This window comes from Procambarus clarkii, chromosome 62 (genome assembly GCF_040958095.1).
Source record: "Procambarus clarkii isolate CNS0578487 chromosome 62, FALCON_Pclarkii_2.0, whole genome shotgun sequence".
Classification (NCBI taxonomy): Eukaryota; Metazoa; Arthropoda; class Malacostraca; order Decapoda; family Cambaridae; genus Procambarus; species Procambarus clarkii.
The window spans coordinates 23,797,718-23,813,789 of NC_091211.1; the positions used below are offsets into that span (position 1 = coordinate 23,797,718).

General features: G+C 43.9%; 1 protein-coding gene across 2 annotated transcripts; it reads right to left on the reverse strand.

The window, feature by feature from the left end:
* Positions 1-2,547: 2,547 nt before the first annotated feature.
* On the reverse strand, positions 2,548-15,819 carry LOC123766527 (pancreatic lipase-related protein 3). Of its 2 annotated transcripts, none has more exons than XM_069308346.1 (12): positions 15,455-15,819; positions 13,925-14,997; positions 13,567-13,711; positions 13,182-13,350; positions 12,865-12,987; positions 12,531-12,642; positions 11,465-11,695; positions 11,132-11,247; positions 10,279-10,365; positions 9,898-10,031; positions 6,021-6,200; positions 2,548-3,540 (listed from the first exon to the last, which is right to left on the reverse strand). In XM_069308346.1, the coding sequence occupies exons 2-12, from the start codon at positions 13,944-13,946 to the stop codon at positions 3,462-3,464; spliced, it is 1,398 nt and encodes a 465-aa protein (XP_069164447.1). In that variant the 5' UTR covers positions 13,947-14,997; positions 15,455-15,819; the 3' UTR covers positions 2,548-3,461. The 2 variants fall into 2 exon arrangements, with proteins under 2 accessions (XP_069164447.1, XP_045611706.2); XM_045755750.2 differs by having other exon boundaries at positions 15,444-15,819.
* Between the last annotated feature and the right edge of the window lie 253 nt (positions 15,820-16,072).

A 16,072-nucleotide genomic window follows, 5' to 3' on the forward strand; every position in this document is an offset into this window, starting at 1 on the left:
GTGAGTGGATACACCGCCATGGTGACAGTATTGGGCAGCGCCACTCATCCTGTGAGTGGGCACACCACCATAGTGACAGTATTGGGCAGCGCCACTCATCCTGTGAGTGGACACACCGCCATAGTGACAGTATTAGGCAGAGTCACTCATCCTGTGAGTGGACACACCGCCATGGTGACAGTATTGGGCAGCGCCACTCATCCTTTGAGTGGGCAACCACCATAGTGACAGTATTGGGCAGCGTCACTCATCCTGTGAGTGGACACACCGCCATAGCAGCATGTACAACACTCCCCAATAGGAAGAAAACCCGCTGGGTTGTTCATCCTGTCACTTGTACCCAGACACAGCTGGGACTTGCTTAACTGTCTCAAGTGAACAGCTCTTCAAACAATAAGATTAACATCTATTAACACTTAAAATCTTACGTTATCTTGCGAGTGCAAAATTGGGAAATCTTTCAAGAACAGTATCTATATTTAACAAGTAGTGTTTTCCCTAACTCAAACAATGTGGGGCTTATTATTCTACACATATTTCTTATGTCTCTCAGGTAGTGGTCAAGGCGGTGTCTGTCCCTCACATCCCAGATTCTGCAACTCCGCTGCTCAACTGTTGTTTCCATTCCGAATTTCCATGGATATTTGTATCCAAGAGGGATTCTCGCTATTACTGATTCTCTCCCGCGGCTACCTCCTCTTAGCAAAAATTAAACAAATATAATTGTAAACCGGTAATAAGTAAAACAAACATGCAGCAAGAACGATGCAAAATTGCAGTATATTTGCTGAGGTAACTAAACATAAATGCAGGGCCAGTAATCCTAAAGCAAGAGGCAAAGGGGACACTGCGCCTATCACATCTTAGCTGAGTTACTTAACTTAATGGCGACACAAAAGTTAAGCAATCATAAATGCAAAAACCAGTAAGAGTAAAATACCATGCAGCTTGAGCCTGCATATATTGCAGTAATAAATTGAGTTAAATTAATGGTATACGCAAGGTCAGGATAATCTTAAATCCAGAGGCATGAGGCCTGTAACTCAGCAACTAGCACATCCTAGGTTACTTTACTTAATAACTCAATACAGTAAGCAAGGGTTTTATATAAGTTAATGAAACGTGGGCGATGCATAAATTGTAATAATAAATTGCAAAGGGAAACAAATCGTAATTGCAAGGCCAAGATAATGTAAAAGCAAGAGGCTTGGGGGCCTGCAACTCGGCAACTGGCACATCCCAGTTGACTTTACCTAAACTCAATGGCGATAAGCAAATCAAACATACTTAATTGTGAACCCGGGATAAGTAAAAGAAACAGGGAGCCTGGAAAAATCATGAATTGCAGAATAAGTTGCTGAGGGAAGTCAAAACGTGTTGCACGTCCAGGGTGTAAACTTAAAGGCAGGGGCTTGAGCAATGCTAAATTGTAGGAAAAATTGCAAGGATTAACACAACATAACTGAAAGTCCAATAATATAAATTTTTTATATAGCCAGCGTGTAGAGTAGAGTAAAACAAAAGCACTAAAACAGAGCTGACTTGGGCATTAAATGTCATGAAACAACAATAACAGCACCACCATATATATAAACATAGGCATGAGGCAGAAATTCAAATTTCAAAAAAAGGTAAAATTACATTAATAAAATGTAGCGTGAGGAAGCACACCATGACTAACAGTCAGACTGTAAAGAAGCACATTTATAAAGAACATAAATAAATAATAATTAACGGCTACAATTAAATCGCCCAAGGGGCAGACCTCTCGTCGACTGGGTGAGGGAGCTTAAGATACAGGGCTGAGCAGCGAGGGGTGGGGGGGTTTGGGATTGGGCAGGCCTCCTCCCGAGTGTGCTTCAAGTAACGGCCACCTACTGTAGAAACCCGGTGCCCCAGAACAACACTAAGGGGCACCTCCCCCTTCTAGGTCCACTGCACCTGCGTTTGGTCACCAAGGCTGAACCAACGTCGAGAGTGACATCATCATCTGGCGCCGTCGGCTGCAACGTCGCAACCCGTTCTCGCAAATTTAATAAGTCAATATTGACTTATTAGTTGCGTGCATAGGTGACATACTAAACATAAAAGTTTCCCTTGAAAAGCTTCATAGAAAACACCGACCTTACCTAACCTACTTAGTATGTTAAAATAAGCATCTTATAGCTTCGTAATTACAATTGTTACTTAACCTATTATAGGTATAGGTTAGGTAATAATTGTAATTACGAAGCAATAAGATGCTTATCTTAACATATTAAGTAGGTTAGGTAAGGTCGGTGTTTTCTATGAAGCTGTTCAAGGGAAACTATTATGTTAAGTATGTCACCTATGCACATATTTAATAAGTCAATATTGACTTATTAAATTTGCGAGAACGGGTTGCAGTGTGTGTGTGTGTGTGTGTGTGTGTGTGTGTGTGTGTGTGTGTGTGTGTGTGTGTGTGTGTGTGTGTGTGTGTGTGTGTTGTATGTATTGTTCGTGTTTTTCAGTATAGTACAAATGCCAATCTCGGGTTTTGGAGAAATACAAAAAGTAAAACCAAAATTAACATTACATGTCTATTGTACCAAGAATCATACAGTTACGAGCCACTTGGGCTGTAACAGTCAAAGTAATCTATAATAGATAGATTGTGGATTACTTTGACCAAATAGGTTATGAACAGTTCAGTGCCGTGTTGACATTTCTTACCAAAAAGCTCCGATAACATTCAGGTAAGTCATTATGGTTTATGCTTGATGAAAGACCAATATTACCCACTTTATATAATGTATCATTTATATAAGTAAGCAAAACACAATCACCAAAATCGATTACGTAATTGCAGTTTGGATTCATTGAATGTTTTGAACATTATAACCTCATGCTAAAATATTTATACAGTGCATAAATTAATATTCTTAGCTATAGCATTAGAGGTAAATGATGAGATCTGGCCGCCGGAGAGTTCACTTAACCTCCTCCAGTTACTGTGGTACGGAGACCACCACATGGAGTCCTCCGGTCACTACGGTAGGTCTGAGAGCCCAATATAATTAAACTCCCACTGCAGAAGTGGGAAAAACTTCCACATTTCACTGCTGCAGAAGTATGAAAAGCACTATAAAGCTTCCTTCAGTTACTTCTTTAAAAGACTTAACACATGACGAAAACAGAATCTGTCATAGTCGCCTGTTAAACAATAACCTAGGTCCTTATTGATTAGAATAGTTATAGTTCCTTCCATTATTCGACGATTGATTACATTTTCTATAAGAGCATTTGATGTGATAGAAAATGAAAATTTTTTATGGCTAACTATTTTCAGATGGAAGTTCAACGACGAACGTATATGTGCTCATTCTTTAAATTCATATTACAGGAATGTTAGTAATTAATATGGGTGAAGCCAATCCTTTTCTCATTGTTCTGTTTTTATAGCATTTCTACCAGTCTCGATCCTCGTTTGCCTACGATGGTCATGAGCATGGTCCAGGAACTGGCTGGAGGGTGTGAGGTGTCCCGCTCTCCAGTACCAAGCTGTCCGCCAAGCAGTATCTGCAAAGACCCAAACTTATAATACAGTATACTACAGTGATGTATACAACGAGCGGTGTATTCCATTTCTTTGTGTATATCCACGGAGAGTTTACATTAGTCTTGGGCTATGTGAAGGACCAAAGGTGGGCACCCAGACCGTTTCTCAAAAGAGAATTGGCGGACCTGGTACTCGGTAGGTACTCAGCAGTTAGTCAGTTTGTTGTGAGGTTGCATCCTGGACGGGGTCAGTAATTCGACCTGAAGGGGGGGGGGAGGTTACTACTATCATGGGGGGAAAACGCCAAGCCATTATGACATTATAGCACTGGGAAGGGGTCAGGAAAAGGATTTGGGGTGAAACGGGAGGGTAATGAATGGTGCCCAACCACTTTAGACGGTCGGGGATTGAACGGGGGGGGGGGGAGGGAAGGAGGACCTCCATATAAATCTAACGTGTATGAATACACTCAGGCTTCCTGTCCGTCGACACAATGAATTATTATTATTTTTCGCATATCAAATTTGAAACATTTTGTATTTTGTAAATAACATACCTAGTTGTACAATTTTAAAAAGAAGACCAGACTTCGATTTTTTTTATTTATATTAAGGTTCAATCGGGTTCGTTCTCGATGCACAATCGAAAATTCCGGGTTCGAATCCCGGGCGGGACAGAAATGGTTGGTCACATATCCTTTCACCTAATGCCTCTCTTCACCTAGCAGTGAGTAGGTACTCGGGAATTAGTCAGCTTGTTATTGGGTTCCATTCTGGGCGGGGTTAGTAATTCGGCCTTATGGGGGGGGGGACGTAAATAAAAGCCAAATGTGTATGAATACACTCTGGCTTCCTGTCCCTTGACACGGTGACTTATATATTATTATATATACACGTTTTTATATTCTTGTACAGCCACTAGCACGCATAGTGTTTCAGGCAAGTCCTTAATTCTAATTTCCTCCGGAATACGACCCGCCAAATTATTTAAAAAAACAGGTACCCATTGACTGCTGTGTGAACAGAGGCTACAGTTAAGGATTGGCGCCCAGTCAATCCTCTCCGGTTAGGAATTGATGTAAAATGAACTATCGGTCCCTATTACGGTCCTGCCCAGAAAAAAGCAACAACTTTCCCGTTCACGGTCCTAAAAAAAGGACATAGTTCAAGGAATTTGGTCTTTTTGAAATTCTATCCTTTCAATTTTGTCAGTACTAACAATTCCCTCCACTAAAGTATAGTGGAGGAAATTACATTTCAACTTCCCGCCGGCGGGAGTTTCCGCCCTCCAATCTCGGAGGTGATTGGCTGAGCCACAATGCGAGACCACCCTCCCAGGCAACACGTCTCCGTCACTAGACACCCGCGCATTGTACCACATCCCTGCCAACCTTGAAGTTACCTTGCAGTGTTTCCGGGGCTTAGCGTCCCCGCGGCCCGGTCGACGACCAGGCCAAGCAGCCGTTCTTTACCACAACCAGTTTCAGGACCTGTGACGCTACCGGCTGTATTGGACTTCACTTCCCCATCCCTCACCTGTCTGTTCATGAGACCTCTTCATTAGCCCCAGACAAGACCACGAGACGTTGAACTCTAGGTGAGGTCTACTATCTTTGTATTCTTTATCATCTCGTAAAGGCGGCGCCATTGCCCCGAACGCTGCTACAGAACACTAACTACAGGTTGGTCAGTCAGCTGTTGTGACATACATCTCCATAGATTGACAGACCTTAAGCCAACTCCAAACAATATATTGCAGCTAAATGAAATGCAATAAAATCTTAGTACCTATAGCGTTTGCGCAAGTTTTCGTTTATCTGTTGCTTTTGTTCACCTAGCAGTAAATAGGAACCAGGTAATTAGACAATGGGTTGCATCCTGGGAAAAGCAAGTAGTTGGCCTAGCCTTAGGGGGGACTAGGATAACAGTTTTGATAGGCTTCCTCTTCGACAATGTATGTCGATGGTACGTTATCAGTGCATACGATATCGATCCATATGACACAGGACGTTATTTGGATACTGGCACTTGGTGTGCTGGGCTATTAACGCTCACGGGATAACGTAACCCGATATTACTAAGCTTTTGAAGTTCGAAAATTAATCAAAATAATATCCCTCGTCTGGGAAACTGTGACGTCACACCTATCACATTCAGGGTGCCAGATTTGCGATCCTGTAATGTTACAGCTGGAAGAGAGAGAGTTATACGATGCGCAAACCCCAATGGAAAAAGTAATTTTACATTGATTGCAGCATTTTGGCAAAATAATGATTACCGAATAACAAATTCTACGGAGAAATTTAGAAAAAATGACTAACTGCCCTTCTCTTTTACCATATCTGGTTCAAAATCTTAACATTTACTTACAAATTTTACTATAATTCAAAGGTTTCATTTACATGTATATTGCACAAAATGATTTTAAATATTTTTGTATTTTAATCCCTCTACTGTAATTCCCTCGGATCGACGACCATTTGACATGTCAAGTTACTTACGTTTTCCCTGTATAAGTGTCCAGTGCCTCTATTCTCCGGAGCTTGATGCGTTTGGGAGAGGTAAACAGAAGGTTCTTGTGGAACAGAAACTGGATGTCCAGCTTTCCTAAGTTTGTACCTACAGGCGCCGCCAGTGAGGTCTGGTGGGCCTCTCCGGGCTCCAGGCTTGGCCACCACCCGCTGCAAAGCAGGGAAGGGAAAAGTTTTACGTATGTAGGGAATCTCCCAGAAACTAGCAATTGTCAAGACACAACAGAGACAACGGTTACAGATCAAACAGCCCCTTATCCCTCCAAAGAGCTTGAGCTCTTTGCCATGCGACGCCCGTAAGCACACAAGCGCATGATTACCCGTTCTTGAATATGCAACGAGAGCAAGGAGCCCGTATCCCGTGGTGCAAAAAGACATGATCACAACATACAAAATAATCGTGAAAATCGTAAGGTACAATAGAATATGACAACCCGTCCTCTCAACTAATATATAGCATTGTGTACGATATAGTTCCGAACGTACAGAATAAGGGCTACTATGAAAGTAGTGGCTCACAAATATCCACGTTTTCTATGAGTAGGTGGGTTGGGTTAGGTGGGCGACTTGGGTTCGTGTGTTTTAGTACCCGTTATATTGTAGGTTGTGGCAAATCAAGACCACGGGCTGGACAATGAAAAAGGGGAACATAAACAAGGGGGCGCAGGTGGAAACTAAGTCACATCGAGTCACATCATTGGAAATATGAAGCTTCACTTTGCAACATATAAACTCGTGTTGTAATTACTTATGACAAATCACACATACTTGTAATACTGCTTCACCTAGAAGGCGCAGTTTAGATCACACACACACACACACACACACACACACACACACACACACACATTCTCTCTGGAATCATAACGAATGCCGTGTTTCCCCAGGAGTATACAGTAATAAGGAAAGAGAGGGAAGGTAGAGGAGGAGGCGGAGTGGCCCTACTCATGAGAAGGGAATGGAGTTTTAGGGAGATGGCCATCCCGGGCTGTGAGGAGTTCAGAGACTACATAGCAGGCACCATAACAATGGGAGGACCAAGAATAGTAGTAGCAGTAATATACAACCCTCCACCAAATGACAGGAGACCCAGTCAAGAGTATGAAAACAACAACAAGGCAGTTAACACTATAATTGAGAGGGCAGCCTCTGCTGCCTGTAGAAATAGATCCCACCTGCTCATCATGGGCGACTTCAATCACGGAAAGATTGACTGGGAGAACAAGGAACCGCATGGAGGCGAGGATACGTGGAGAGCCAAACTATTGGAGGTGGTGACAAGCAACTTTTTAACGCAGCATGTCGGAGAACCCACAAGGATGAGAGGCAATGACGAACCAGCGAGACTCGACCTAGTCTTCACTCTGAACGACTCCGACATAAGAGAAATCGGTTTTGAGGACCCAGTAGGAATGAGCGACCACAGTGTACTGGTGTTTGAGTACTTGATTGAAGAAGGGTTATTGAACTCGAGGAGGGATACCGAAACCAAAAGGTTAGCATACCGAAAGGGAAACTATGAGGGGATAAGAAAATTCCTAACAGATATAGCATGGGAAACAGAGCTCAGGGGAAAGACGGCCCAAGATATGATGGATTACATCACGCAGAAGTGCAAGGACGCAGCAAACAAGTTTGTCCCAGTCCAAAAGGAAAACGGAGAAATGAAGATGAGAAACCCATGGTTTAATCAAAGATGTAGGCTAGCTAAGCAGCAAAGTAAAAGGGCATGGAGAAACTATAGGAATAACAGGACACTGGAGAGCAGAGAAAGATACCAGAATGCCAGGAATGAATATGTCAGGATGAGAAGAGAGGCAGAAAGACAATACGAAAATGACATCGCAAGCAAGGCAAAGACTCAGCCTAAATTGTTGCATAGCCACATTAGGAGAAAAACAACAGTAAAGGAACAGGTTATGAGATTAAGGATAGGGGCGGAAGGATTCACTACAAATGACAAGGAAGTGTGTGAGGAATTGAATAAGAAATTCCAGGAGGTCTTCACCTTAGAACAAGGAGAAATTCCAGAGGTAAGTGAGGGAATAGCTAACCAGGAACCACTGGAAGAGTTTGAGATTACCAGTGGGGAAGTAAGGAAGTGTTTACTAGAGTTGGACGTGACGAAGGCTATAGGCCCAGATGGAATCTCCCCTTGGGTTCTAAAGGAAGGAGCAAGAGAACTGAGCCTACCACTCTCCATAGTGTATAACAAATCACTGGCAACAGGGGAACTGCCAGATACTTGGAAAGCAGCTAACGTAGTCCCGATATACAAGAAAGGGGATAGACAGGAGGCACTGAACTACAGGCCAGTGTCCCTAACCTGCATACCATGCAAGCTGATGGAGAAGATTGTGCGAAAAAAACTAGTGGAGCATCTGGAGCGAAGGAACTTTGTAACACAGCATCAACATGGGTTCAGGGATGGCAGGTCCTGCCTCACAGGGTTACTTGAATTCTACGACCAGGCAACAAAAATAAGGCAAGAAAGAGAAGGGTGGGCAGACTGCATATTTTTGGATTGTCAGAAAGCCTTTGATACAGTGCCCCACAAGAGGCTAGTGCGAAAGTTGGAGATGCAGGCTGGAGTGAGAGGGAAGGTACTCCGGTGGATAGAGGAATACCTAAGCAACAGGAGACAACGAGTCTGTGTGAGGGGTGAGGTCTCAGATTGGCGAGACGTCACAAGTGGAGTCCCGCAGGGGTCAGTCCTTGGACCTATACTGTTTCTGGTATATGTAAATGATCTCCCAGAGGGTATAGATTCGTTCCTCTCAATGTTTGCCGACGATGCAAAAATTATGAGGAGGATTGAAACAGAGGATGATAGTAGGAGGCTACAAGATGACCTGGATAGACTGAGTGAATGGTCCAACAAATGGCTGTTGAAGTTCAACCCGAGTAAATGCAAAGTAATGAAACTAGGCAGTGGAAACAGGAGGCCAGGCACAGGATACAGAATAGGAGATGAAGTACTTAATGAAACAGACAGAGAGAAAGATCTAGGAGTTGATATCACACCAAACCTGTCTCCTGAAGCCCACATAAAGAGAATAACGTCTGCGGCATATGCGAGGCTGGCTAACATCAGAACGGCGTTCAGGAACCTGTGTAAGGAATCATTCAGAATCTTGTACACCACATATGTAAGACCAATCCTGGAGTATGCGGCCCCAGCATGGAGCCCGTACCTTGTCAAGCACAAGACGAAGCTGGAAAAAGTCCAAAGGTATGCTACTAGACTAGTCCCAGAACTAAGAGGCATGAGTTATGAGGAAAGGCTGCGGGAAATGCACCTCACGACACTGGAAGACAGAAGAGTAAGGGGGGACATGATCACAACCTACAAAATCCTCAGGGGTATCGACCGGGTAAACAAGGACGAACTTTTCAACACTGGTGGGACGCGAACAAGGGGACACAGGTGGAAGCTGAGTACCCAAATGAGCCACAGAGACGTTAGAAAGAACTTTTTCAGTGTCAGAGTAGTTAGCAAATGGAATGCATTAGGAAGTGATGTGGTGGAGGCTGACTCCATTCACAGTTTCAAATGTAGATATGATAGAGCCCAATAGGCTCGAATCTGTACACCAGTTGATTGACGGTTGAGAGGCGGGACCAAAGAGCCAGAGCTCAACCCCCGCAAGCACAATTAGGTAAGTACAATTAGGTAAGTACACACACACACACACACACACACACACACACACACACACACACACACACACACACACACACACACACCACCCTGAAGCTTATTTCCCGGGAATTGACCCAATATTTATTTACGGAGACCAAGGGATACAGCTCAACCCGGAAAGTAGAGGTGTTAAAGGGAACAGACCTGAGCATCTCCACCTTCCTTGTGACCCTGCCAGGAAGCATCGTCTGCAGGTAGAGTGACCCGTGGTAGGACGGCTCTCCGAGGCCCACTTCCAGCGCCACCTTCACGTGGCGGGAGAGGAACCTCGACTCACCCTGTAAGCACACCAAGCAATACGAGACAAGAATCATCTGATAAACAAATAGAGTTGACCAATCCACACACTAAAAAATGAAGGGACGACGACATTTCGGTCCGTCCTGGACCATTCTCAAGTCAAGCCTTAAGAGATAGAATGAGTAAAACTGGTAAAATGTACCTTGTCACTAATTATGATAAGTTGTATTGAATACATTACCTGTTTCATGATGCAAGGATGTCAAAAGGTTTAAACTGGCTGACCTGAGTGTCGAGATAAAAGACTCCGGTGGTGTTGATGTCGACGTCGTAGCCCAGCGCCGCCTTGGGGTTGGAGAAGCACAGCCCAGCCTGCGTCAGGACGTAGTTGTTACGACAACCCATATCATATTATGCACGAGTATACAACACTCGAGGTAAGGGTATACTAACTATGGGTCTACCGCACTTTGTACCAAACTTTTGTTTCGTTTCGAGGGGAGGAGACCTCGTGTACGATTAGGCAAGGGGAGTGATTGGTAGGTGACCTAAGGATTAGGTGACGGTAGATTGACGATGGTAGTGTTCATCTAAGAGGATAACAACCTCTGGAGGGTTGTTAAGTTCGTGACACTTGTTTACTGACTATAGTCAGTAAACAAGTCCTGAAGTATGTTTGGCCCAAGGATTACCGCCTCGATATTCGTATACTGAACTATAACTGTTTCCTCTTATACACCGTTTATTATAAAGTGCGTAAATATTATATAAATTTAAAGAGAGGATGGGGTGAAACCCTATTAAAAAATGCTTGCAATAAGTGTTAAAAAAATTTAATGTGTAAATACAAAGGTAAAGGCATTGTGAGCATTAAATAGTACGTCAGCATTACCAACGTTGTGTACCTACAGCCAATAATGAAGGGAAGAGAACTATCAAGAAAAACGCCAAGCCATTACTATTATATAGCACTAGGCAGGGATCAGGATAAGGATTTGGGATGGGACGGGGGAAAGGAAAGGTTCCCAACCACTTGGACGATCGGGGACCTGCATGAAGCGAGACCGTCGCGTTACCGTCCAGCCCAAGTCTTGGGCTAACCAATAATGAATGAACGACTCAAGATTCTACACATCACCTCGAAAGTTTTGTAGTCAAGGCAGGAGAAGCCGTAGGAGGGCTCCCCGGTCGTCAGGGACTCTCGGAAGTACTCGTGGGAACGGTCGTGGCTGCACACAATGATGTCTTTGGGTTCTGCAGAAATATAATGGTTATCGTTAGGTTATCTTGAGATGATTTCGGGTCTTTAGTGTCCCCGCGGCCCGGTCCTCGACCAGGCCTCCACCCCAGCTGCATAAATATAACAATTTAAAAAGGCAAACAATAACAGTAGATAGAAGATAAATTTGATTAAATAGATAAGCGGACACACGTAAATACTTCGACAGGCAACCACGGCAAAACGACTCACTGAGTTTGAGAAGATCCACAACACAATGCGTGATGAAGCTGGGACAGCCGTACTGAGAGCTTCCTCCGTTCATGTACATGTCCACGTGGCCAGCTGGCTCCAGGAACCCGAAGTGAACTGTGATCAGTCTGCCGGCGTTGGTGTGGATGACGTCGACGAAGTCGGCGTCGGAGGGGTCTAGCCGCTTCTCCAAGGTCGCCGACTCAAAGGCTGGGCCGGCGGGATCCAGACCTGTGTATTGTATAGGAAAGGGGACAGGAAAGTCTGAGGAGTATGTAGTCCAACACATCCGGTGGGAAAGACTTACTAGATGTGAAATTTACCACTCTGAGGACATTCTTGGCATTTACAGAGAATAAACCTGCGAGCTAGTTAGGCAAAATATCACACAATTTTCAGCATTTGTTTCTGTTATAATGCAGGAAAACCAGCTTGCTATAACTTGCTGTGGACGTTAATGGTAATTTAACCCTGGGACTCGTGAATGGGTATGGAAAAGAAACCTTTGGATTGCCCAGAAACCAGCGACCGACTGCCACCTCACCTCTGTTGGCTCATTTAAAGAACACCATCACTTCCCTTCTAAAGTGAAAAAGTATTGCACTTTAGAAGTGTGAAAAGAGATTGGGCAAGGTTAGGGAGCGGGGCTGGTCTCGGTTCGTACACTGACGGAGAGGCAAAAACACACTGTAGATTAAAAACACTGGCCAAACCTCTACCTCAAGCTTAACCCGTTATTGTTCTTAACACTCGAGAACTATAATAGAGCTCCAAACACCACTTAACTCATCCCAAAGGCCTACTTCGACCAGAGAATAAAGCACTTCAGAATACAAGAGGCTTCCCAGGAATTTGGAAACACAATTTTAAGAGCACTTCCCTTTCTAGGCCTACTTCTCATTCCATAACCCCCCCCCCCCCCAACGAAATCCCCCTCAAGAATGATTTTAGATAACCCAATATCTAAAACTACCGCGAAGCGGGAATTTTTGCTGTCCTGTGGTCCTCGAATTTCATGTCGCTTGTAACCAACAGGGAACTTGAACCAGCCAGAGGTGGGACTGACCTGTGATCCTGGCCACGCCAGGGAACAGGTGACCGGCCACCCCGCACACCTGTGCACCCAAGCTGAAGCCAATCAGGTGAACCTTCAGCTTGGCGGAAACTTCCGTTTGGTCCTGTGGAGTAAGAATATACAACAGGAAGTTATAGGAGAGGTGTGTATAAGTAGGTAATCTCAAGAGAGTGAGTCTATAGGCATACAAGAAAAACTGATAGGCTTCTCAAATAGATTAATGATTGACTCGGGAATCATTTGATACATTAATGGAACATTTTTTTCTATATGGCGCATATATAAAATATAACTCGCCTGGATTTGGCCATAATGTCGCACTCACCTGGAGAAAGCGAAGAAGGTCAGCTATGACGCCGCCCACGAAGAACGTGTTGTGGGCAGCGGTGAAGTAGTTAAGACCGTCGGCCAGTACCGCCCACTGCACCACAACCACATTCATTTCCGCCTGTAGACACCAATTCATTGAGGCTCATGAATAGTAGACCAAACTCTCACAAGTCAAGCCTGGCCTTGGGCCGGGTTTGGGGAGTAGAAGAACTCCCAGAACCCCATCAACCAGGTATCAACCAGGTAATAATGCTGATAATGGCATGAAAAAAGATTTAAAGAGGGAAAAAAATGTAATTGGACATCACTTACCCTGGTCAGGAGCGCGTTTTTAGTCTCCAGCATCCAGGGAGAATTGTCGGCAGTCTCGAGGTAGCCGTGTACAAGGACGCTCACCGGAAGGTCACCTCGGAAGTGCGAGTGTAAGAGCGAGCTCACGTTCCCCGCCGTCAGTATCTCCGGTGGACCGCTCTGCGTCGCTCTGTGAGAAGTCAGGTATCGCCCGAGAGTCACAGGAACTCACAACGTTGGAAAAACATATGTGAAATGGCAAGATCAGTGCAACACAGGTAGGAAGCCTGAGCTCACAGAAGGGATGGAGCTCCACGGGAGGGGTGGAGCTCCACGGAAGGGGTGGAGCTCCACGGAAGGGGTGGAACTCCACGGAAGGGGTGGAGCTCCACAGAGGGGCCATTACCTAGTATAGAGGCGGAACTGCACGTCATCCGTAGTCGGGTTGTGGTAGTCATGAAGGATCGGCGAGACGTGGGAGGTGTGATGACGGACGGGGCAGGTTGCAGGCCCGTCCATGGGTGAGGAGGCGCTGCAGGTCACTACCACAGCTACCACATCAGTGCAACAATAATATTACTACCATTATATTACTGTCCGGAGCGTCACTCCCCCTGATATATGGCGAGGCAGAAGATGACCCTCACAACAGGGCATGTATAACCCTCTAATATTGCCTAGAAATACAGATTTATAACTTAAGGGAACACACCATATATTTTATATATTCTATATTCTAATTCTAATGTTAAGAGAAAACTTACCAGTTAAATAGAACAGCTTCATTCTTGCGTGGAGTGCAGGAGGCAGGACGGAGGCGCTCTTCCTTATATAGCCAGATGGCTGGTGTGAGAGCGTGTCTGGATGAGTATGTATGAGTGGGTGTGGATGTGTGTATGTGTGTGTAAGTGGGTGTGGATGTGTGTGTATGTGTGTGAGTGTGGAGGACGAAGGAGCGTAGTAACGATAAACAACTTGTAGTGGTGGGATGAGGCAGGTGCTCTGGGCCCCAGGTTCGAGTACCTGTGGGAACCTATATTGAGGATGGGCAGGCCTACCCTGTAACCCGAGAGAACCACTGGTTTAAGTACCTGTGGGAACCCATAGTGAGAGCTAGTGGGTAGGCCTACACAATAACCCTGATTTGAATGTCTGTGGGAATCAGTTGCGTGGGTGGATACCTCACTAAGGCATAGTTGTTTCCGGAGATAAATGGAGACAAAGAATCTAAAATCCGATAAAAACTTATTATTATCAATAATACCCACATATTAGCCCACCAAAGACGATTGAGACAGTTGCAACATTACATATAATCTGCAACAATCAAATATATGCAAAACAGGCACGAATGCAAACGACGCTACGCAGCAATCACGCATCAATGCGTAAACCAATTCATCACAGCATTTAACTGGTATACATGTACATCTATACAATAGAATGTGTGTCAGTTTGTCTTTAGTTGGAAGCCAGAGGGGCTAGCATCACCCTTCTTTCAAAAATGAATCATGTTGGGAATGTCATATGCCAGTCGCGTCATATGACACTGCCCTAAGAACTATCGACATTCCTCATCGACACCCGTCCTCAGACCAAGTTCATTCCATCCAGAGGTCGACGCCAAAGATGTGGGAAAAACCTGCTGGGATTGATATAAGAGGAGACTACCAGGGACTTGTACTGAACTAAATTCAAAATTTACTGTCTGCAAATTAATTCAACTAAAATCTCTAGCTAGGGATGTAAATCCTAGCTCCTCTTTTCCTAATGACAGATTGTGGGCTGTAAGGGACAGGTGGGGTGAATGAATTAGTTGATAGAAGTTCCAGTTCACCTGTAGACAGGGATCTCACATCAGCTTGTATTTTATACAAGGATAAGATTTAATAAATTCAGTTATATGACTGAACACTGGCTCTGTTTAAATCAGGGATTTAAACATACATAGTCTAACCTAGTACCATAACTATTAACAGCCAATATGTACTTATACTATAAACAACAAATTAAATTGTAAAAGTATAATAAATGACCTTAACTGTAGTCTAAGTACTGTTAACTAAGTACTAGAAATCATTCAATTAAATGAACTTATATGATAACTTAAAAATTAACTAAGCAAGCAATTGATAACTTAATTTATATATTAAAGTATATATGCAATGTATTTATATTCAATTTATGATTAGGTACAGTCAGCTTGACTTTAACCAACAGACAGATTTATAGGATATTAAAGTCACACAAGCATACAATTGGCCAATCATATACCAAAATAACCTTTAATATACTTCTCTGCCAGTCGGGGTGCCTGTCTGACAAGGTGCCAGACTGATTAACTCTCTCTTGTTGAGTTTAGGCACGATATTTTGTCACAGCGTTGCTGTATGATGATCTGGTAGCATTGCTACGTGATTGTCCCTGCAGTTGCAGAAGAATGATAGTTGATAAAGATTAGGAATGAAGGTGGTGGAAACCGTGTCACTGTGATCTCCACTATACACTCTTATTTTATATAAATGTTCTAGGATTTTCCTTGTAGATATTGTCCAGGTACTCCCCCAGTTCTAGAGAGTGTTCACTGGTGGTAAAGATATTAGATAAGGTGTCCTTGAGCTGGTAATGTTCGCTAAGGATCCGTCACTTGTTCACTCAGTTGTAAACAAACAGGAAGTGCCCCGGGCTGTCTTGGTGGGCGCTTAATTCCCTCCATCGCCCTGCCATGCTCCCTGAGCACGGTAGCCTTCTATGAATATTGATTGATTATTTTTACAGTCTAGACTTATGATTGAGATAAGATGTGATTATAATATAATTAGATATAGGATATAAAGATTATTAGTAGCACTTGATAGTACCACTGATTCTTATTAAGGATTCGATTTTATCCCTACTGGATATTGAATAAA